Source organism: Corythoichthys intestinalis, chromosome 1 (assembly GCF_030265065.1).
Source record: "Corythoichthys intestinalis isolate RoL2023-P3 chromosome 1, ASM3026506v1, whole genome shotgun sequence".
Lineage (NCBI taxonomy): Eukaryota > Metazoa > Chordata > Actinopteri > Syngnathiformes > Syngnathidae > Corythoichthys > Corythoichthys intestinalis.
In genome coordinates this window covers 15,414,946-15,438,899 of record NC_080395.1, presented here as the reverse complement: position 1 = coordinate 15,438,899, position 23,954 = coordinate 15,414,946, and the positions used below count along the sequence as shown (strand labels likewise).

At 37.8% G+C, this 23,954-nt stretch overlaps 1 protein-coding gene across 1 annotated transcript in view; it reads right to left on the bottom strand.

Moving 5' to 3' along the window:
- Positions 1-22,929, bottom strand: part of larp6a (La ribonucleoprotein 6, translational regulator a) — a 33,788-nt gene extending 10,859 nt beyond the window's left edge. Inside the window, exon 1 of the mRNA XM_057841493.1 lies at positions 22,085-22,929. Coding sequence (XP_057697476.1) covers positions 22,085-22,719 — 635 coding nt within the window. The 5' untranslated portion in view covers positions 22,720-22,929. The remainder of the gene's footprint in view (positions 1-22,084) is intronic.
- Between the last annotated feature and the right edge of the window lie 1,025 nt (positions 22,930-23,954).

Sequence of the window (23,954 nt, the reverse complement as noted above, 5' to 3'; positions counted from 1 at the left end):
CATTTTGGGCCCGTTCGGGTCGGGCACAAGATCATTATGTCCTATCTCTAAGAGATAGGACAGGACATAACCATGGCTGAAACTGAGAAAGAGGGAGCGAGAAAGATTATTGATGCACCCAAGACATTGAAAGCAGACATCTGGAGACATTTTGGCTTCTACGAGGTTTGTGGGAAACTTGACCAGTTATGCGGTGCGTAAAAAATGAAACATGAGAATAATACAAATGGGGAATCCAAATCCGTTGCATCACCGGAATTGCGCAGGGAAGATTTTTGAACGTACTTGATTCGGCTTGTTGGCCATGATTTGCAAAAAAAATTCTTTAAAAATCAAACAATGCCATTTTCAGTTTTTTTTTCTCCCCGCATTCTGTCAAGGTTGAGGTTCAATATCATTACACTGTAATGGGCAAACTCGCTTGCGATTGTTAAACGTGTTGAATCATGCTATTTGCGTGGGAGCGGGCTCTCCCACTCAGATTCTCCTCTTACTACATTTTACATTCTAAACAATCAGCGTACAAGTCGCTGGCAAAAAAATTTGCACGTTCCCCATCCCCCTCACCCACGCTGCAGTGAAACAGTCAGCAATGGGGTCTTAGAGCCAAGCCCTCTCCATCTGAAAGTTGCAGAGTCCAAATCCTCCCACAGAGAATATGTCTCCGCCCCTCCTCTTCGGGAATTTTCAACACTAATATTTTCGGATTAAAAAAGCAGATGAAAAGCGAGGGGAGCTTGAATGATTTTTTTGTTGTTGTTGTTGTTAGGATGACTCATCGGCTTCCTCCGCATCGTATCTTCATCCCCACCACCCACCATCCCCTTCCTCCTTTAGCTTTCTAGCAAGCTGACCACACAGCTGGCACAAGCCCTCGCCTTCAGGCGAGAGTCGCTGCGAGCCTTCCAGACAAAAGGACGATAAATCAAAACAGAATACTTTGGAATTTCCGTCCAATCTAGTGCATTCCTCAGTCTGCCATAAGAAATTTTAGTAATACATAGACTACATTAATAATAGGGATACACTTAAATAGTGCTGCAACGATTAACTCGAGTAATTAGAGAAAAAGCTTCGAAACAAATTTTGGCGTTGCAAAAGGTTTGCTTCGAAAGTGTTTGCATTTAGTTTTATTGATCTGGGTGGATACATGCCCTCTAGTGGAAACAATAAATATAACTCATTTGATAAGGCTGAATCCAGCTGCTCCCTGTTAAGACCAACATAAGGTTTTGTTTGAGCGTTTGTTTTTATATGCATTCGTAATTTACTTTGTAGGTATGTTTAGTCGTTTTTTTGTGAGAATATGTGTTTGAATGATTTGTTAAGAGTATTGTTTAAAAAAACTAAAGTTAGCATTTTATAGCATTTAAGCTAACGGACTTTTGCTATGCAAGTTAGCCAGTTCTTTTGTTGTAAGAAAATTAAGTAGGGCTGCAGCTATCGATTATTTTAGTAGTCGATTAATCGATGAACTAGTTAGTTCGAATAATCGAGTAATCGGATAAAGAACATGAAAAATTAAAATTCCTGAGCCTCAAACGATATAAAAACAAAAAACAAAAAAATGAGGATCTATGAAGTACTAAAGAACAGTTGGCTAAGCAAAAGTCCGCTAGCTTAAATGCTATAAAATGCTAATTTTTTGTTTTTGTTTTTTTTAACAATGCTCTTAACAAATCATTCAAACACATATTCTCACAAAAAATGGCTAAATATGCCTATAAACTAAATTACGAATGCATTAAAAACATCAGCTCAAACAAAAACTTGGCTTATGTTGGTCTTAACAGGGAGCAGAGGAATGATTACAATGCCACTTTAATTAAACGAATACTCCAAGCTGCGAAATTTTATTTGAAAGTGTTTGCATTTAGTTTTATTGATCTGGGTGGATACTCTGCCCTCTAGTGAAAACAGTAAATATAACTCATTTGATAAGGCTGAATCCAGCTGCTCCCTGTTAAGACCAACATAAGGTAAGTTTTTGTTTGAGCTAAAATGTTTTTTTATGGATTCGTATTTTATAGGTTTATTTAGCTGTTTTTTGTGAGTATGTGTTTGAACGATTTGTTAAGAGCATTGTTAAAAAAAAAAAAAAAGTTAGCATTTTGTAGCATATTAGCTAGCGTACTTTTGCAATGCCAGTTAGCCCCTTTTGTTGTAAGAAAATTAAGTAAGTAATTACAATATTTGTTTCAGTTTCACATGCAAGTGCATACAGTATCACACAGTATCAACTAGTGCTGCAATAATTAATCGATTAACTCGAGTGATTCGATTAGAAAAAAGATTTGAATTAAATTTCAGTGCTTCGATTATTCGTTTAATTAAAGTGGCGTTGTTATGGTTTGTTTGAAAGTGTTTGCATTTAGTTTTATTGATTTGGGTGGAAACACTGCCCTCTAGGGACAACAGTGAATATGACATAACTCATATAATCTAGCTGAATGCAGCTGCTCCCTGTTAAGACCAACATAAGGTAAGTTTTTGTTTGAGCTAAAGTTTTGTTAGGCATTCGTAATTTATTGGTATGTTTAGCAGTTTTTTGTGGGAATATGTGTTTGATCAATTTGTTAAGAGCATTGTAAATTAAAAAAAAGTTAGCATTTTATAGCATATAAGCTAGCGGACTTTTGCTATACAAGTTAGCCAGTTGTGCTCTTGTTGTAAGAAAATACTATAATTATAACATTTGTTTCAGTTTCACATGCAAATGGAATACACACCACAGTATCAAATAGTGCTGCAACGATTAATTGATTCACTTGAGTAATTTGATTAGAAATAAAATTCAAATTCAAATTTGCTGCTTTGATTATTCTTTTAATTAAAGTGGCGTTGTCATGGTTTCTTTGAAGTGTTTGCATTTAGTTTTATTGATCTAGGTGGATACACTGCCCTCTAGTGGAAACAGTAAATATGATATAACTCATTTAACAAGGCTGCATTCAGCAGCTCCCTGTTAAGACCAACATAAAGTTTTTGTTTGAGCTAAAATGTTTTTTTATGGGTTCGTAATTTAGTTTATAGGTATATTTAGCCGTTTTTGGGGGGAATATGTGTTTGAATGTTTGTTAAGAGCATTGTTAAAAAAAAACAAAAGTTAGCATTTTATAGCAATCAAGCTAGCGAACTTTTGCTATGTAAGTTGGGCAAATGAATAATTGGCCAACTTTTGTCGTACTTATATCCTCATTTATTATTATTATTATTTTTTTAAATACCATTCGACGCTAAGCTTCATCCATCCATCATCTACCGACTAAACGATTTAGCGGCTACTTTGCTCAAATCATGTGGCTATATATCGCAATCAGAGGTTGCGCTAGACTTTTTCGTTGTCCGTCATTTTGACTGACAGGGTCATAAAAATCCGGTTATAATCTATTTTTACCCGTCACTTAAATTTTTAAAATGACTATATCTTGATGCAGTCACTATATGTATATACACAATGATACAATATAATATAAAGTAACTAACATTAGTGCAGTCATGGATTACAGTAAGCAGGCCAGTACTGTGTTTCCATATATAGTTTTATTATATTATGTATATACAGGATATATATATATATATATATATATATATATATATATATATATATATATATATATATATATATATATATATATATTTTTTTTTTTTTTAATTATTTTATTTATTACTATAATTAAATAAAAATGCACGTCGATACGACGCACATAAAGGCAACTTCCAAGTTTTTTAAAAAATCGTTAGAAAGTTGTATGGACTTACAATCCGCTAGCTTGTTGTTTCCTGTTGTCTTCCGAAATACACCTGGGTGACGCCGCGTCAAGTGTTCGTTCATAGCCGACGTGCTACCGTGGTATGCGAGCTCAGCTTAGCAAAAAGAGTACACACAGTGGTGGCACCCTCCATATTTTCCTTGAAATAATTTCAGGCTCTGGCTAGTCTGGTCCACTTTTTTGGCTTCATGCCGCTTTCACCGTGTTACCAATTCTGCCCTTCTTGGTAATTTGCGGCGTTTTCAACTGTTCGCCGCAGTGAGGAGTGAACCGGCGATTCACTTGATTCGTTGTCATCCTTCATCCTCCACTGCATCAGTCCCTCTTTTTTCACCTCTTTTATCAACACCATCGTCGTTTTGGGGCTTTTTGAAGCAACTTCGGACACTCAGTTGCCTTGACATTTTTCCGAGTAAGGCCAACGACATCATGCATCAAGAGAGACAATAGCTAATTAATATGCTCACTCGCCACCCTGTTGTCTGGGGTGTTAATTGCAACCTGTCAAAATGACAGATGGACTTCAGTTTTTTCCGTCACCGTTATAAAAAAACGGTCAACGACGGAAAATATTCGGTTAACGCGACCCCTGATCGCAATACTTTTTTTTTTTCGTTCAAACTCCATGCGTATTGCTAAACGATATTTTGTCCCTTAACCCAATTGATAAACTATTAATATGTAGGCCATTTGTTTTGAAGGGTAATGTCACAAATGCATACAAATAAATTGAAAACCAGCCATCAATCTACTCTTCTCCTCCCACTAGCAGTTAGCAAAGGCACAACATAACATACAAAGCACTTTGTGTGCTATAAACCCAAAAGGGACGTGTCCACGTTTGTCTCTTAGTACTCCCAGTCGCCCAGGTTGGAACTAGGAACCTCTCAAGAGGCGGCCTAAAAATAGCCAGGCTGTGACGCAAGGGGGAGGCGTAGGTTGAGATTAAGGTGAAGGTATCATCCTTTATCTCCCTTGGGTGTCTGGTTGTCCCTTAACACTTACGCTTGCAGTCTACAAGGAGCCTGACTAAGGCAGTCCTTGAGTGTGTAGAGGAAGTTACACGCTTTCATTGCCTCGCAATAGACCCTACTCACCTACGTCACAAAATGACGTGTCGCTGTATCCGGCCGCCATATTGTCCATATTTTTTAGACTTATTCTCATTGTTTTCAATTAGTCGTGCAAGTTATAGAGCAATTCATGGAAGCCCCGGTGTTATCTGACGCTGTAAACCAGGGGTGTCCAAACTTTTTGCAAAGGGGGCCAGATTTGGTGTGGTGAAAATGTGGGGGGCCGACCTTGGCTGACGTCCTTTACGTAGAACAGTATATTTAAGCAAATTTTAGCAAGCCATTCAGTGTGTCACATTTGCTTAATTGTTTTTTTCTCTTTCGACTCTCGGGCTTTTGCGAAATACTGCTGCTGTGACATTAAACTAGCTTCAAGTTGCTTCAATTTCTTGCTGCGTATCGTCCCTGTAATCTTGTCGTACATGTCAGCGTGTCCTGTTTGGTAATATCGTCTCACATTGAAATCTTTAAAAACAGCGACGTCTCTTTGCAAATGAGGCAGACACAGTTTATGCGTATTTTAGTGATGAAATGGTCTAATTTCCACCTATCCTTGAAGCGTCAGCTGTCACAGTCAACTTTCTTTTTTTTTGTTGATTGTCACCATTTTAGAAAATGGAAGTAATGGGTCACACGGAGTAATGTTGCTTAGCCCTTAAATACCTCCAACATGAAGCAATTATCAGAGAATCCCTAAATTTGAAAAATAAGGTCCTAATGAAACCTTTTTTTCAAATTTGTAAAAACAAAAGTCAAAATGAATATGTGTAATAGGCGCTCTATATCTATAACCCATCCTAAATCATGTTTTTTTTTTTTCTCATGGAACCTGCAGATGCATGTGTTGACTTGCATCCATCACTTTTTTTTCAAAAAGAAATGTCAAAATTCTAAATTAGTCTCAAAATCATGACATTTTAGTTGTATCAAATGTGATACATTTGGCAATAAAGGGTTAAAGTGCCGCTGCCTTTTAGTGGGTAAATGAGGGGCAGCATTTTGTGTGTAAGCTACTTCATATGCTGTTTGCAGTACTGCTGACCAATTCATTAAGTCTGTGTTCGGGCCAGACGTTATTGATTTCATGACAGAGGCTGGGGGCCGGATGAAATTTGACCACGGGCCGCATTTGGCCCCCGGGCTGGACTTTGGACGTCTGCTGTAAACTCATTGGATGCGTTGCATAAAAGGCGTTATGTGGAAAAGCTTCAGTTTATCCATTCGCCAGATCCATATTTGATGCCTAAATCGATGTTTTTTAACCCGCTGTCTTCGCCGTCTTTGCCTGACATCTGCTAGCTACCCTGATATTTACAACTATCTTGTCCACACAAAATCAGCCTATTCTCACGAAAGTTTGAAAAACTTTAAGAGCTTGGAGGGTTATAAATACTTTGTTGCTGGTTGGGTGAAACAGGTCCTCGTCCACGAAAATTCGGCAGGAATCTATCGAGTGCTCGGGAAGGTGAGTTACGAAATTTTCAATTCAAAATCTTTTGTTCTTGCTAACATCCACTGTCGAGTCTAATGTATTTCATGTCATTTGTCAATGGAGCTAGGGCTTTTAATGTTTATATGGTTTAGCGATAGCACTCTCACTACATACATATATAATATGTAATAAATATGAAGTGCGATAGCACTACTCCAGATTGTCCCTAGTTGAATTTATTTTTTGGCTTTTGACCTCAATAGTGAAATTGTAAATTAATTGTATGACAACTGTCTGATTATCCCCTTATAATTATATATTTTCAGGTAGTTCATTCACAACGTCTGAGTGTATGTTGTCGGCGATTAGCCTAGCAATGATCTTAATTGTGGTTGTCAGCCCAAAACCCTCTAAATATATATTAAATGCATCTTACCAGATATAAAATGACTACTACATAATCTGTGGTAGTCGTTTGGAGCCCAGTTTTCTCGTCGAATTGCAGCAGTCAATCTCGGTCTCCTCTCCGGGTCTCTCTGAATACGGTGAAACTTCAAGTCTCTCCGTCTATCTTCTCTGTTTTTGCAACCGACCGCTACACACGACTTCACCATTTTGATTATTAATGTTAACGAGCAGAAAACACGCCATAATAGGAGGAATTTACGAAGCGCTAATGCATTAACATGACGAGTATACGGACAACATGGCGCGGGGGCGTGGCTGTGACGTCACGTGAGTAGGGTCTATTGGCAGTTGCTTCCATGCTAACACCTGTTGAGCATGTGGATTTTACTCGAGCAAGAAAGCCAGGAAAATACACAGACATCCTTTTTAGGACTTTGCACCTCATACAAGTGTGAAAAAGTGCATATTGGCCATGCACAGTTATGGCGAAGCCACGAGGCCAAAGTTGAGCTTCGTTTGGATCGGAAACAAATTGACTTATTGTTAGCATAGCATACTTGATTTAGCCATAGACGTTCCATGTTTATCATCTTATCCAATAAAAGAATAAAACACTCAAAAACATGGAAAATCTGACTCCAAATGCAGCCTGCCCGATCGAACAAATATGACAAAAAGACTAGGGCTGTCAAACAATTAAATTTTTTAAATCTAGTCAATCATAATTAATCGCAATTCAAACCATCTCTAAAATCTGCCATTTTTTCTGTAAATTATTGTTAGAATGGAAAGATAAGACACAAGACTAACATTCAACATACTGTACATAAGTACTGTATTTATTACAACAATAAATCTACAAGATGGCAATTCACATTATTAACATTCTTTCTGTTAAAGGGATCCACGGATAGAAAGACTTGTAGTTCTTAAAAGATAAATATGAGTACAAGTTATAGTAATTTTATATCAAAACTAGAGCTGTCCCGACTAGTCGACGTTGTCGACGTCATCGATGACGTAAATGCGTCGACGGTCAAAACATACCGTCGACGGGTAATGACCGGTTAAAAAAAAAACAAAACAAAAAAATACATGCGGATAAAGTTTAGAATGGCGGGCGCTTGCGATACAAGCGGTTGTTACTGGCATCCCCAAGGGCGCCACTGTTATTTCAATATGACCGGCGTTGTCAGATTGAGCAAAGAGGAAGAAAGTGGGCGAGCGAACGAGCTAGGGCTGCAGCTATCGAATATTTTAGTAATCGAGTAATCGACTGAAAATTCTATCGATTAATCGAGTAATTGGATAAAACAAATATATTTTTAGGTGAAGAGCAATTATAGATATACATGAGAAAACAAGACATTTTATCATTTTCAGTCAATCAATGTCTTTATTTTTGATGTATATTGTTGAAAACAGCCAACAATTGCATCTCAGATGTAACTAGAATTTTTAAAAATGACAAATTCACTGCTTTCACTCAAAAAACCTTTAGATCTTATTTTTAAAAAAGTATATATATATATATATATATATATATATATAAACACACCTAAAAATGCCTTTACGCTTGATAACACACATCACTTAAAAGTTAGGATTTTTTCCCACGTTTTTCAATTAAATTTCTATTTGTGTCAAGCCATTTTTAAGTTCTAATTAAGTTTTAAGTTTGTCTAAACTGTAAGTCCTGATAGGATTTTGAGTTTTTGCACTGTTCAAAATAAATGTATGATACAGGCTGTATTGGAGCACATTAGGGACTAGTGCTACTTGGTGTTTTATCCAGCAATGACTACTGAGCTAAAATTGATAGTTAGCATTATTGAGTTTTTATTTGACACCCTCATCACTCCACAACGCTATGTTATGTTATAGCCTGTATGTAAGACACGTTAGCCACGCATCGAAAGCGGTCTTAATTAATTGAAACCTAGCCCTCCGCAGTGCTAACGTAAGGTGAGCTAGTAGTGACAGTAACGTTAATCTTATACAGTATATTAGCGTTTAGCGCTCTTTATTAGCGCTTAGCGCTCTACTGCTTTAAGATGGCGGCTGTTTGCTAACGCTGCCCAGACGCGGCCGAGTCTGTCATTGCGCATCTAGTTCAACATACATGTGATCTCTATGAGACTCACTGGACGCTACCTGCAACTAACGTAGCATGAGCGGGCTAGTACTATTTAGCAACGTCGGCGTCGTTTGTAGCGGTTGTCGGCTGCAGTAAGTTTTTTTTTTTTTTTGCTTCTTCCTCTACGCACGTGACATCAGCGCGTTGTCCCGCATTAAAAGTAGTCCGAGCAAAACGTGATGCTTAGAGCTGTCAAAATAAACGATTACTCGAGGTGAATAAAATTACTCGGATCAGTTTTAAACTCGAGTTACTCGAGTTGCTCGAGTATTCGTTTCAGCTCTACAACGAGCGAGAGGAAGCGAGATCGGCGAGTTGGAAAAGTGCGCGGGTAGCGCCGAGTTGAGTGGCTTCATCCCCCATGTTTTTGTTTTGGTCAATAAAAGTATCCTTAAAGAGCCATCCGACGCCTCTCGGTGTTTTTATGTACGCCGTCGCCTTCCCGAGGAGGAAATCGGACGAACCCAGACGAACCGACGACAACGAGCCAAGTGAATCGCCGGTGAGGAGTTGAAAATACCGCCAATTTCCAAAAAGGGCAGAGATGGTAACACGTGAAAGCGGCAGAAAGCCAAAAACAAGCGGACCAGAATAGCCAGAGCCTGGAATTATTTCAAGGAAAATATGGAGGGTGCCAATGTGTGTACTCTTTGCTAAGCTTAGCTCGCATACCACGGTAGCACGTCGGCTATAAACGAACACTTGAAGCGCTGTCACCCAAGTATAATTTTCGAAGACAACAAGAAACAACAAGCTAGCGGATTGTAAGTCCATACAACTCTCTAACGATTTTTTAAATGGAAGTTGCCTTTATGTGCATCGTATCAACCCTCATTTTTATTTAATAAAATAATTAATACATTTATATATATTTTTTAAATTATTATTAAATTTATTAGGATCATGGAAGCTCCCACTTAGGTAAAATATATACATATATCCTGTATATACATCATATAATAAAAAATATATATGGAAACACCACTGGCCTGCTTACTGTAATCCATGACTTCACTAATGTTAGTTATTTAATATTATAAAGTTTTACATATGGTAGTATACTATAAAATTAATACTATATACTTAATTTTTGTTACTGTGGGTATGTGTGCCTTTCATTCAAAATAATTTTGGTAATATTTCAGTGTGCCCTCTACTTTATCTATTTTCAGGTTAAAACGAACAAAAGTTGAACAGTTTTTCCTTCCCCCAAAAATGCGGAATGCACACCGGAAAGTATTCGCACACAAAGTATTCTGAAAATGATTGTCCGGGACATTGCAATTCATTTTAATATTTAGGACAATATAGACAATGACATACCGCAAAAAGAGTAAGAATTGTTTTGACTCCTGTTAAAAAGGAAGTCACAGTGTTTCCGTTTACATTTTTTTGCACCAGTTAATGCCAGCAGCATTTGACCTCATTGTTTGTAATTTATTATTGATATATATGTTATTTATTTATACGCTAATAAAGAATTTAGGTATTCCAAAATGTTTTTTGTGAATTAATAAGCTTTAACATGTCATTATTAAATTTGTTAAAAAAATATATATTTTTTTAAATTATTAGATTAGTCGACTAATCGTAAAAATAGTCAGCTGACTAATCGGGAGGAAATTAGTCGTTTGGGACAGCCCTAATCAAAATCCTTCTTAATGTTTTCGTTTTAATAAAATTTGTAAAATTTTTAATCAAAAAATAAACTAATAGCTCGCCATTGTTGACGTCACCAAGCGGTGACGTCACATCAGGCTTCCACAGTGTCTTTAACTACGTAAGGTAGTGATTGAAATACACCACAAGGTGTCAATGGCGACTTTTAAATTAATTAGAGACCTAGCCAAGGCAAAGTCAGAGTAAGTTTTACGTGTATTTTGCATAGCTATTTTGATTGGGAGAGCCAGTTCTCTTTGCATTGAGCGCTTTTCTTTTTGTGAACATTATTTTTTTGAGAGATAGGAATATTACTTTAGTCGCGCTTTCACTAAATGATACTGTAGCGACTTAACTGTTCCGCTCAAATGCATGATGGGAAGTTGGGCAACCACGACTGTCAGTGGTGGCTGCAAATGGTATACACTATGTTCTGTGTTGTGTTCAAATAAGCGTGTTAAGAAAAAGATAATATTCCTATCTCTCACAGGAGACTTATTTTTCTTGTGCTTACAATAACAATAAATCCACAAGATGGCATTAACATTATTAACATTTATGTGTATTTTGCATAGCTATTTGATTGGGAATGCCAGTTCTCTTTGCATTGAGCGCTTTTCTTTTTGTGAACATTTTTTTGAGAGATAGGAATATAATTTTTGCTGTGCTTTCACTAAATTATACTGTAGCAACTTAACTGTTCCGCCCAAATGCATGATGGGAAGTTGGGCAACCACAACTGTCAGCGGTGGCTGCAAATGGTATCCAGTATGTTCTGCGTTGTGTTCAATTAGGCGTGTTAAGAAAAAGAACGTCTCCTGCACTGCACAAATGCATGATGGGAAGTTGCGAAACCATGACTGTCAGTGGTGGCTTCAAATTGTATACAGTATGTTCAATTAAGCGTGTTAAGAAAAAGAACGTCTCCTGCTCTGCACAAATGCATGATGGGAAGTTGGGCAACCATGGCTGTCAGCGGTGGCTTCAAATGGTATACACTCAGTTCATTTAGGCGTGTTAAAAATGGAGTCATTGTAAAATATTCGAGGCAACGCATGAACGGGTCATTCCGTCCATGCGTTAATTGCGTCAAATATTTTAACGTGATTAATTTAAAAAAAATTAATTACCGCCCTTTTACGCAATAAATTTGACAGCCCTAAAAAAGACACATGTTGATGAATAGTCACTTTTGCCACTTTGTCCCGGGTTGATAAATCAGAGATGGTTGTACAACTATTGCCACAGTAAGTTCTATTCTTCTACTATTTCTGTCTTTGCCATTGCTGGCATCACCCCAAAAAGATTACATGGAGTATTTTAAGTGTGATGCATATGTACGTCAATTTCACTGAGAACAAGTGACCTGTAATCAACAGGATGGGACCCCAAAATGCCCCCAAATCAACAGAAAGTGACCGAATCAGTATTGTTTTTGTCAGCGATGACGACAATGAAATTATTTAATTAATTAATTAATTATTTATTGTAAGTTGCTTCAAACAAAAAAATATATTTAAAAAGAAAAACGTTGCACATGTGTCAATCACCGTTTACCAAAGCCTGAGAGGGTTTGAGTAGACTCACTATGAAGCATTTAATAAAGCCAAGCATTTTCTTACTACTTTATTCCTGTTTTAAAATAATTCGGTGGGGCAGTAACAGGTTTAAAACATATCATAATTCTTATATTTTGAAGTGCTTAAAAATCATTTATAAATCATACTTTGGGGGGAAAAAAGTGAAAAAACACGTCATATATTTATCTTTTATCCCCAATGTAAAATCTGAATAAATACATTGAACACGCACAAAAAAATTGAGAGGGGGGGGCGCTACTTCGCGGTTTTCACTTATTGCGGCGGGTTCTGGTCCCCATTAACCGCGAGAAACGAGGGATCACTGTATTTCTGAAAAGAAGCAAGAATCATTCCCACCACTCGTCGGGCCGGTGTTGTGCTGACACCGGCCGTCGGCTCAAGTCCCAGTCGAAAATACCGCGTCTCACGTGGACGACGGGAACGATGCGAGGCGCCCCGCTCCATCCAAGAGCATGCCGCTTAATTTGACTCAACAGTGTGTTTCTTCGTTTATATTACCGCTAAATACACAAGCTTGACGCCAATTTAACAGGAGCTATTTTTTTTCATGGGAGATTTGGCTAGCTCTGGCAGTGTTTGACGCAAGCTGCAACGAATGGCAGTAACTTTTTTATATCGCAAAATGTGAAAACGATTGAAACCATTACTCACCATATTCAATCTGCTGGCAAATACAGGCAAGTGTGTATGCTGCGCTCTGGTCTGTCCCGGTGTGGATAAGGCCTGCTTTTTGTTTTCGCAGCTTTGCAATGCAACCAAAGGCTCTCCGAGCACTCCATGTAGTGCGCGCGTTTGGAATAATGGAACGCAACTTGGGCTAGAGCTGGGCGGTAAACCGAAAATTTACCGTCACCGAAATTCTTCACGATGACCGACGTAATTTTGACCATGTCGGTAAATTCGGTAAATTAATAAAACAAGAAAATAGTCTTTTCATCCCGCTTTGACTGTGTTGTTCGCCTATGTTCATTCCCCTTTAAGAAAGCAGTGAATGTACTCACGTAGGGAGTCACGTGATCATCAGGAAGCCAATCAAACAGAAGCCCGGCAAGCTAACGCTAGCAGCTAATGCTACAAGCAAAACGTGATGGAGTGTGGCTTAAGGGAGGTTCGCCAAACTTTCACCCGACATTTAATAGACTCTTGGTGGCATTCAGACGGGCTTTCACCCGCTGTACTCCCTTGTTCTCACGATTTCCGGAGATGGTGCTTTCATTGCTTTCTACTGGTAGCCAGGCCACAGGCTAACGCTAGCGCCTAACGCTAGCGGCCGCTAGCGGCTAACGCTACAAATGAACGTGATGGAGTCGGATAGCGGCTCTAACCTTGTCAAAACGGCTGAACTTAATCAGTGGATTGTGCACGGACTGCATCTAGCAATTACTATGTCGCGTTATTTTGTATCTGACTGTGTGTGATTTCTCTGATAGCTTTTGTGATGGTAAAGCATTCAGCATTAAGCACAATCCAACGGTGAAACTTGTAATATGACCGAGAAATGGCCCCAGCTATTTTTCTGTATGTGCTTAATTCTGTGTCATTATTGCTATCATAAAATCTTAAGTGTTTCATTTGCAGAAGATCAATATAGCTTTAATGTGTGTCTGTCTGTCTGTCTGTTTGGGGGTTCATGTATGCCTGCATTTATTAAAAAATGCACTTGGGGGGGGGGGGGGGGGGCTGAAACCATAAAGTAAACACTTGTATTGAATAATTATGTCACAGCAGCCATTAACAATAAATTGTCTTTTTGAAGTGTACTGTTCAAGCTGCAAGTCATTTGTGTTACAATGACATGTTTGCACAGGCATATGGATTTTGACAATGTAGATTGTTCAAGCCATACACGCTGTTATAAATGCTCATACTTGAATTCTTATTGTTTACAATACATTTTTATAAACCTAATGTCTAGACTGCATGTACAATTGTTAAATATATCAAATTGAATGCTGGTAACTAAATCAACAAGAAACTGTTAATCTGTATTTCATGCATTGATTCAGATTTTCAAATTATACAACAGTCTGCTTGGGCGACTTTATCGTCATTTATCGTTATCGAGGTAAATCTGCTCCATTTATCGTGATACGTATTTAAGGCCATATCGCCCACCCCTAGCTTGGGCCGATGATTGGTTCTCGTCAGCGAAGCATCTAGAAGGATTTGCTGACTGTCCAACTGTCACTTTTTTAAAGAACCGATTTCTTAAGTGCTCAGTTCACGTACTAAGTTAATCACATGATGATAACAATAATAATAATTAAATAAAACCTACCGACCCCCCCCCCCTCCTCCCAAAAAGAATTTCTCCTCGGATCTACGCAATTCACGTAGGTCGCCCTTTTTGACTTCAAAACGGCGAATTTCGCCGAAAGGTGAGAGATTTTCATGCCTGATATATATTAGGGCTGACAAAATTATCGCGTTAACGCGCGGTAATTAATTTTTTTAAATTAATCACGTTAAAATATTTGACGCAATTAACGCACATGTCCCGCTCAGACAGTATTCTGCCTTTTGGTAAGTTTTACAGCAAGGTTTTTTGTGCTGTCTAACAGTGAACTCTTGTGGTTGCTTTGCGACATGGTTTATTGCTTTCTTGCCAGTTCAATATGGCTGCACGATGTCCCTGGCTGACGCCTACGTTGTAATGTTGTGCTTATATGATCCTTGGACAAGATTTGTCCATAAGTATGGTTGTTGTAAAGAATGTACATATTATGTTAGTAAGCAAAATGTTATATTTTTTGTATGAGACGCTTTTTGTTTAGTGAACCTGTATAGCGTGCTAAGCTAACGTTGTTGCTAATGCTTGTGTACTTTTTTTTGTAGTTTCACTACGGTCTAAAGAGGACAGTGGTTTGAGGCCATTTTATTAATAAATCAGATGAAAAAAGAAGAAGTCTGATTATTAAGGCGTCGTTCACTAGCTGTCTAGCTTTGGAAAAAGTAGACGCTTCGGAGTGAGGACAGCATAGACAGATTTAAATGACAGTAGAGTGAAATGCCCACTACAGTCCTTATGTACCGTATGTTGAATGTATATATCCATCTTGTGTCTTATCTTTCCATTCCAACAAATTATTTTACAGAATATATATATAATTTACAGAAAAATATGGCATATTTTATAGATGGTTTGAATTGCGATTGATTAATTTTTAAGCTGTAATTAACTCGATTAAATTTTTTAATCATTTGACAGCCCTAATTATATATATATATATATTACATATAATTTTTTTTTTTTCCGAGTGAAAGCAGTGAATTGGTCTTTTTTTTATTCTAGTGAAATCTGAGGCAATTAATTGTTGGCTGTTTTCAACAATGTACATTGAAAATAAAGACATTGATTGACAGAAAATGGCTCAATATTAGATGAAAAGTTGTTTTCTGATGTATATTTATATTTGCTTTTTACCTAAAAAATATGTTTTATACAATTACTCGATTAATCAATAGGATTTTCAGTCGATTACTCGATTACTAAAATATTCGATAGCTGCAGCTCTAAAATGTATTAAAAAGAACATCTCGACCACTCCTTGATGTCTGCGATTTCTGCATCGCGACCCTTGTTATATTGCCATGTTTCACCCCTAAAATCTCCGAAAAATCCGGCTGTGACCAGTCACAGCTACGTCTTGGCACTCGGCAATACATCCTACACGGAGTTTTTGGATCGAAAAGAGGTAAGCACGCGATAATATCTTGTTAAAATCATGGCGTTATGACGTTATAAACATTATGACGTGATGGCGTTAGAAATTATGCTCTCGCGTGCTCTCACCTCCAGTTAGGGTTTTGCCGTTTAACCCTTTAACACCTAAGCCTATTTTGGCCGAATTTGCTTGCATTTGATGTTGCCTTTATATTTCAAAGAAAAAATTGTTTACAATGGCCAAGTTGGGTCCCTTTTTTCAGGACACCTTGAACTTCATGTCCAAACTGTTGTTTTCTTCACTGACCAATTTTAATCCACATTTGGGACCCAAAAAGACAAAAAAAAAATACCAAAATCTTTTTTCAAAATTTGTAATGTTGACGTCCCACTGACAACCTAACATGCTCAACCAACCGTTTTGAAGCTTGATCATATTTATTCAACTTGTTAGGATAAACATTCAATAGAAAAAAATAAGATTGAATAGTTTAATGTTTAACAATTCAACACAAACAGCAGGTATGGTCATAGGCGTTTTTGGCCTTTACACATACTATGGTCAAAATAAGTTATATACAGTGCAAAATAGTGAGAAAAAAAATTATATATATCATCTAACACAAAAAGGGTTTGGAGGATATCTCTTTGTGAAGTTAAGTGTTGTACCCATCACCTTATCAAAAGTATATACCTACATGCAATCAAGCTTCTCGAACACACATCTACATAAAAATTTAAAAGATTATAGTAAAGAAAAAATATATATAACATTGAAAAAAAGTATTTAAAAAAAATATTGACAAGTAGTTTAGTTCAATTCAAAATTTGCAGGCATGCGACCCAATAAAGTTTTTTTTTGCGCACTCAATAAAGCTTGAACAGGTCACGGAGCTGCGTCACACACAACGTCACACAGCCTACTCTTTCCCCGTTTGCGCGCTGCCGTCACTTCTATTCGCCGAGATGCCGACTCATGCAAAGAAAAAGACGACAACTACGGCTCATCTTCCTCCTTGAGTTAATGAAATAATGCATTAGCTTGCGCTAAATGTAGTTTTATATTCATTCTGCACGTTTCAAAGTCGCTCGCTCAAACCAACCGGCCGTTGCTTGCGTCGCATGCCTCCCTTTCATTAGTTGGCGCCTCGTTCGGAAATTTATTAAAAATGATCACATTCGGTTCGTCCTTCTTGACATCAGAACGGCTCTTGGGATATGTAGTCTTTTGTGCTGCTTTCGGTTTTGAAAAAGGACAAGAAATGATGGAAATATGGAGATAGATACATGGTCCATGCAGCGTTTGAATGCATATTTATGAGTGCAATAAAACCATAAAACTCAAATGACATTATCTCCCGTTTTTCTTGGTCGATTGACTTCAAATAAAAACTGGTGTGGACATCAACTTCCGCACTTTCAAATGAGACCAACCAGCGGCACGTGGGTGACGTAATTACAGCGTGACGAAGCTTCAAAGACGATATGTGTAAACGCGTCGCTGCCGACACGTTCGGTGTTAAAGGGTTAATTTTTTTTTTTTTTAAATGCCGTCCTGTTCATTTTTTTTTTTCTTTCCCCAGAAAAATGAGATTTTAAGCTTTCCAATGATGTATCACACATGCATATAGGACAATTTTGAAATTCGGCCAAACTGGGGGTCTCAGTCACCTGAGTGTTTTCCGCCATATATATATATTTTGTAGGGCTGTCAAACAACTAAAATTTTTCATCGAGTTAATTACAGCTTAAAAATTAATTAATCGTAATAATCGTAATTAATCGCAATTCAAACCATCTATAAAATATGCCATATTTTTCTGTAAATTATTGTTGGAATGGAAAGATAAGACACAAGATGGATATATACATTCAACATACAGTACATAAGGACTGTATTTGTTTATTATAACAATAAATCAACAAAATGGCATTAACATTATTAACATTTTGTTAAAGTGATCCATGGATAGAAAGACGTGTAGTTCTTAAAAGATAAATGTTAGTACAAGTTATAGAAATTTTATATTAAAACCCCTCTTAATGTTTTCGTTTTATTAAAATTTGTACAATTTTCAATCAAAAAATAAACTAGTCGCTCGCCATTGTTGATGTCAATAATTACACCATGCTCACTCATGGTACTAACCCATAAAATCAGTTGGACCCAAACTCCAGCAGAGGGCGCCAAACACCAAACAACAAGTAACAAGCGGAGATTACACTGTACTGTCATTTTAGTCAGTTTGACGCGGTTAACGCACATGCCCCGCTCAAATATTCTAACGTGATTAATTTAAAAAATTAATTAGCGCCCGTTAACGCGATAATTTTGACAGCCCTAATATTTTGTTGTTGTTTTTTCTACTCGCATCTGAGACGCATTTTTTTCTCCAACAATGTACATCTAAAATAAAGACAGAATTTCTAAAAATGGTTCAATATTAGATGAAATGTCTTGTTTTCTCATGTTTATAATTGTTATTTACCTAAAAATGTTTTGTCCTATTAAACAATGGAATTTTCAGTAGTCAACTCGATTACTAAAATATTCGCTTTCCAGCCCTAATCTAATGCAATTTGATTTCTGTAAAAATCATTCTACAGAGTTGGCAAACTATTTATAGAGAAGATCAAACGCATGTTGGACACCAAACCTTGCATTGGCGCAGTATTTCTAGATATGAGAAGAGAATTTGACACCGTAAATCATGAAATTCTTCTATCTAAACTAACCCATTTTAATTTTTCCTTGGATGCAATTCAGTGGATAAAATCATATTTAGAACTCAGGAAACCGTGTGTCCGCATTAACAGTGTCAAATCAACATTTCTAGATGTCCCTGTTGGCCTGCCTCAGGGGTCAGTACTTGGCCCACTGTTATTTTCTATGTATATTAATGACTTGCAGAATTCACGAGTAAATGAATGAATTGCAAATGTACGCTGATGATGCAGTCATCTTCACTAGTGTGAAAAATATTCAAGACGCAGCCTCTGCTCTCACATTAGCCAAGGTTCCTACAAATGAATGGCTTTTGCAAATCTTGCCTACAACTAAAAGGCTTTGTACCATTGGGCATCAAACAATCAGGTTTGCTTTTGAGAGGACAGGAACGACAACTCTCTGAATTGAAGTACCTTGGAGTGTGACACTTGATTCCACATGGTCTTTTAAGGGGAACCTCAGACTTAAAGACTTGTAGGCTCTAATAAGCCACAATTGTTCTATTTTACTAATATATGTTATTAGAAACACAAAATATTGCCATTGATTTAAAAATCAATAACGCGAGTGACGTTGAAACAACGTAACGTTGTTCTATGGTATGTCAGGCGATGGTTAGGTTAACATTGTTTTATATATTGATGAACTAATTTTGACAAACTGTTGATTTATAATTAGGGTTGGGCATCGAGAATCGAGCATCGATGGGAACCGGTTCCAACACTCCGATGATCCCGGAATCGTTCGAATTTTAAAATTTCGATTCCTTGTTTCGATGCCCTGACCGCCAAGCAGAAAAAAAATAGCTCGGGTTCAAAGACTGATATTTATATTAGGGCTGTCAAAATTATAGCGTTAACGGGCGTTATTTTTTTTTAATTAATCACGTTAAAATATTTGACACAATTAACGCAGACGCCCCGCTCAGACACATTTAAATGACGGTACAGTGAAACGCTCACTTGTTAATTGTGTTTTATGGAGTTTTGCCGCCCTCTGCTGGCGCTTGGGTACGACTGATTTTATAGGCTTGAGCACCCATGAGCATTGTGTAAGTAATTATTGACATCAACAATGGCGGGCTACTAGTTTATTTTTTGCTTGAAAATTTAACAAATGTTATTTAAACGAAAACATTAAGAGGGGTTTTAATATAAAATTTCGATAACTTGTACTAACATTTATCAACTACAAGTCTTTCTATCCATGGATCGCTTTAACAAAATGTTAATAATGTTAATGCCATCTTGTTGATTTATTGTTATAATAAACAAATACAGTCCTTATGTACCGTATGTTGAATGTATATATCTATCTTGTGTCTTATCTTTCCATTCCAACAATAATTTACAGAAAAATATGGCATATTTTATAGATGGTTTGAATGGCGATTAATTACAATTAATTTTTAAGCTGTAATTAACTCGATTAAACATTTTAATCGTTTGACAGCCCTAATTTATATACAAGTTAAAATTAGCACTGTGAGAAGTTCAGAAGTTAAGATTTTAATATAAAGAATGCAATTTTTTTTTTTAACCTGCCTTTTAAAAAATCGGAATCGAGAATCGTTCGGAACTGGAATCGCTACATTTCAAACGATGCCCAACTCTATTTATAATTGACTGGGAAATATGATTGAAAAGTTATTGAATTATATATATTATAATTTACTTGTTCTCCCCACTGTATATGTTATAAAGTAAAGGCAAGTGGACACAGGCGTTCTTTGGACCGCGCCGTTTATTGGAATACGCTTCGGCAACTCCTTCACAACAAACATAAGTATCGTTTAGTAAAAGCACAACAAAAATAATATTCCTATCTCTCAAAAAAAAAAAATAATGTTCACAAAAAGAAAAGCACTTCAGTCTATAGTAATGAGGCCCTATTCTGACACAGTTAAACAACAATGCAAAATGAACTGGCATTCCATATCAAAATAGCTATGCAAAATATACGTAAAACTTTTCACTCTATTTTTATTATTGTTATTTTTATTCTTATTATTATTATATTAACTCTACTTTTGATTGAAAAGTTTACAAATTTTATTAAAACAAAAACATGAAGAGGGGTTTTAATATAAAATTACTATAACTTGTAACTATAACATTTATCGTTTAAGAACTACAAGTCTTTCTATACGTGGATCACTTTAACAGAAAGAATGTTAATAGTGCCATTTGTGGATTTATTGTTACAATAAACAAATACAGTACTGATGTACAGTATGTTGTATGTAGAGGTGTGCAAAATTTCCGATTCTTAGATTATTCGCGATTCGGCCGTGGAAGATTCGAGAACGATTCACAAACATCCAAATTCCGATTATTGAAATATGCCAAGTAAAGCGGAAGTACAACACACTCAGCGCGCCGCGCGGTCTTCGGGACGCAATGAGGAAGAACGGAGCGAGAGTAGCTAAACATCATGCTTGTCATTACCCGGCCCCTCGGGTAATGCCAATGCTCAACTCACGGCTCTAGCTCAACTCATGCCACGAGATAAAAAAAACACAACAACATACCTGACTGCTGCCGAAAAGCTCCTACAAAGTACATCCACATAATGTTATGGTAGATATCATTTATATAGGACTAGATGCACCATAGATTCGGTAGCGTTAGCAGCACATCTACAAAAAGCTAGATGTGGGTGTTAGTAAACGGCCGCCATCTTAAAGCAGTACACTTCCCTACAAGGCTGTTGTAGCGAACCTTCCAAGCACACCTAATTAACTTTTTATCTAAAATACTCCTAAATCGGTAAAATATTGACTTGAATCTATCTTTAAAACAGTTTTAAAACTTTCACATGTCGAAAGTAGACAAAAGGGAAATTATGGAATAACGGGAGCAATTTTAACAACTTTAACGGTTGATTCACAACATTAAATTAATTGAATGTAGTTTAAAGCTGCTGATACAGAATGGGGACTGGAGTTTTTTTATTTACTGTTATTTTTGTATATTTTTTATTGCTATATGTTAACTTGATACTGAAATAGTAGTTTGGTTTAGCCTGAGAGTATTTTTGAACAATTTTGGAACTAATGTACAAAACATTTAAAAAAAAGAAAAAGGAAAAAAAAACGAGGGGGGTGCATCAATAATCGTTTTATAATCGAATCGGAGCCTCTGAATCGTAATCGAATCGTTAGGTGCCCAAAGATTCCCAGCTCTAGTTGTATGTATATCCGTCGTGTGTCTTATCTTTCCATTCCAACAATAATATACATAAAAATATGGCATATTTTAGAGATGGTTTGAATTGCGGTTAATTACGATTAATTAATTTTTAAGCTGTAATTAACTTGATTAAAAATGTTAATAGTTTGACAGCCCTAGTAAAAATGTCATCAATATTCCTTCACTACAAACCAGCAAAAATCGCCTTCCAGTTAGTTTCCATGCTTAAAAGCCGAAAAAGTACATTTTCAAAATTCAAACATCACTTTAAAAGGAATCAATTGGCTTTGTGCAAAAATCTTGAATGAGTGGAATTTAATCGGAGCGCCACCGTTAAGAGGCATTCGGCTTTTATTTCTTGTATTTAACCTCAGCTCAACTTTCAAGTGTCTGACGGCGTGTTTGAGACACGACTAACCTCGACTTGTCATGCCTGCCGAATTCATCCTCGCTGCAGCTGCCGCCGATAAAGTCGACGTTCCCGGGAGAGAATTCCTCCGGCTCTTCGTCCTCGGCCGCCTGGATAGCCACCGTAATGGTAACCGTGCCCATCTCCTGGGAAAGCCGGTGGTCCACCGTGATGACCTCCTCGGACGAGTCCGGGGAACACGGGCTCGCCGCCGCGCTCATCTTCTCCCCGGAGTCGGTGGCGGAAGAGTCGAGTAGGCGGCGGGCGGGAGGCGACGCCGCTCGACGGCTACTCTGGCGCGAAGCTCCCCAGACGCGCTCCACGGCTTGCCGCGCGACCTCGATCCGGATCGGAGCGGCCTGCGGAGCCGGCGAGACGCAGCCTGAAGCGGGAGAGGCCGACTGACTGGAAGGGGAGGAGGAGGAGGCGGCAGCCGTAGCACCACCACCACCGTGTACCGCCGCGGCTACTGCAGCTACTTCCTCATATGTAAGCGGCTTTGTAGCTCGGAAGCGAGCTCTGGGATTGGGCCGTGTCGGCGTCTCTTCGCACTCACTGGCCCACGAGCACAGGCTGACACAAAGCCAGGAGGGGGGAAGTAGGAAGGAGAGGCAACGCAAGAAGGCGTTCACCAGAGCGTGCATGCTTTATTTATTTGATGATTTTCTCGCCAAATTCCAGCGTAATGTCGTGCCGGTGATGATCCGCTTCACCGACTCGTCTCTAAATAGCAGGGGAGCCAATTCACGTGTTGGGAAACTAATTGCCGTGACAATGGACAGGTAGAGGCGAGGGGCGACTAATTGGATAATAGGCTTGCAGCCTCGCTTGGCACGCAAGCAGGGAAGAAGTGGAGCTTCGGGGAAAGAGGGTTGTGTGTGGAGATGATTTCCCCCCTATTCCAATAAATTGATTTTAATTGTGAGTATATATATTCACAACATAACGTTTCCCCTTGTTTGAATCTCGACTGAATGTTTGTCGAATAATTCGACGAACTCAAATGGGTCACTTTTTAACAGTGCCATTTGTGCCCATGTATGTAGTTACGGTTATGTTAGAATGGCAAAAATCAACAGGAAGTGACCCAATATGTACAGGAAGTGAACCTGAAATACCCCAAAATAAACAGGAAGTGACCCTGGAATGCTCAAAATTAACAGGAAGTGACCTTGAAAACTTCAAAATAGTTCAAAATCAACAAGAAGTGACCCAATATGTACAGGAAGTGAACCCGAAATGCCCCAAAATAAACAGGAAATGACCCTGAAATGCCTCAAAATTAACAGTAAGTGACCCAATATGTAAAAGAAGTGAAACAGAAATGCCTCAAAATAAACAGGAAATGACCATGGAATGCTCCAAAATTGACAGGAAGTGACCCTGAAATGCCTCATAATCAACAGGAAGTGACCCAATATGTACAGGAAGTGAACCTGAAATACCCCAAAATAAACAGGAAGTGATCCTGAAATGCCCCAAAATAAACAGGAAGTGACCCTGAAATGCCTCAAAATCAACAGGAAGTGACCCAATATGTATAGAAAGTGAACCCAAAATGACCCACAATGTACAGGAAGTGACCGTGAAATGCCTCAAAATCAAAAGGAAGTGACCCGATATGTACAGGAAGTGAACCTGAAATACTTCAAAATCAACAAGAAGTGACCTAATATGTACAGGAAGTGAACCCGAAATGCCCCAAAATAAACAGGAAGTGACCCTGAAATGCCTCAAAATTAACAGTAAGTGACCCAATATGTAAAAGAAGTGAAACAGAAATGCCTAAAAAAAAACAGGAAGTGACCATGGAATGCTCCAAAATTGACAGGAAGTGACCCTGAAATGCCTCAAAATCAACAGGAAGTGACCTAATATG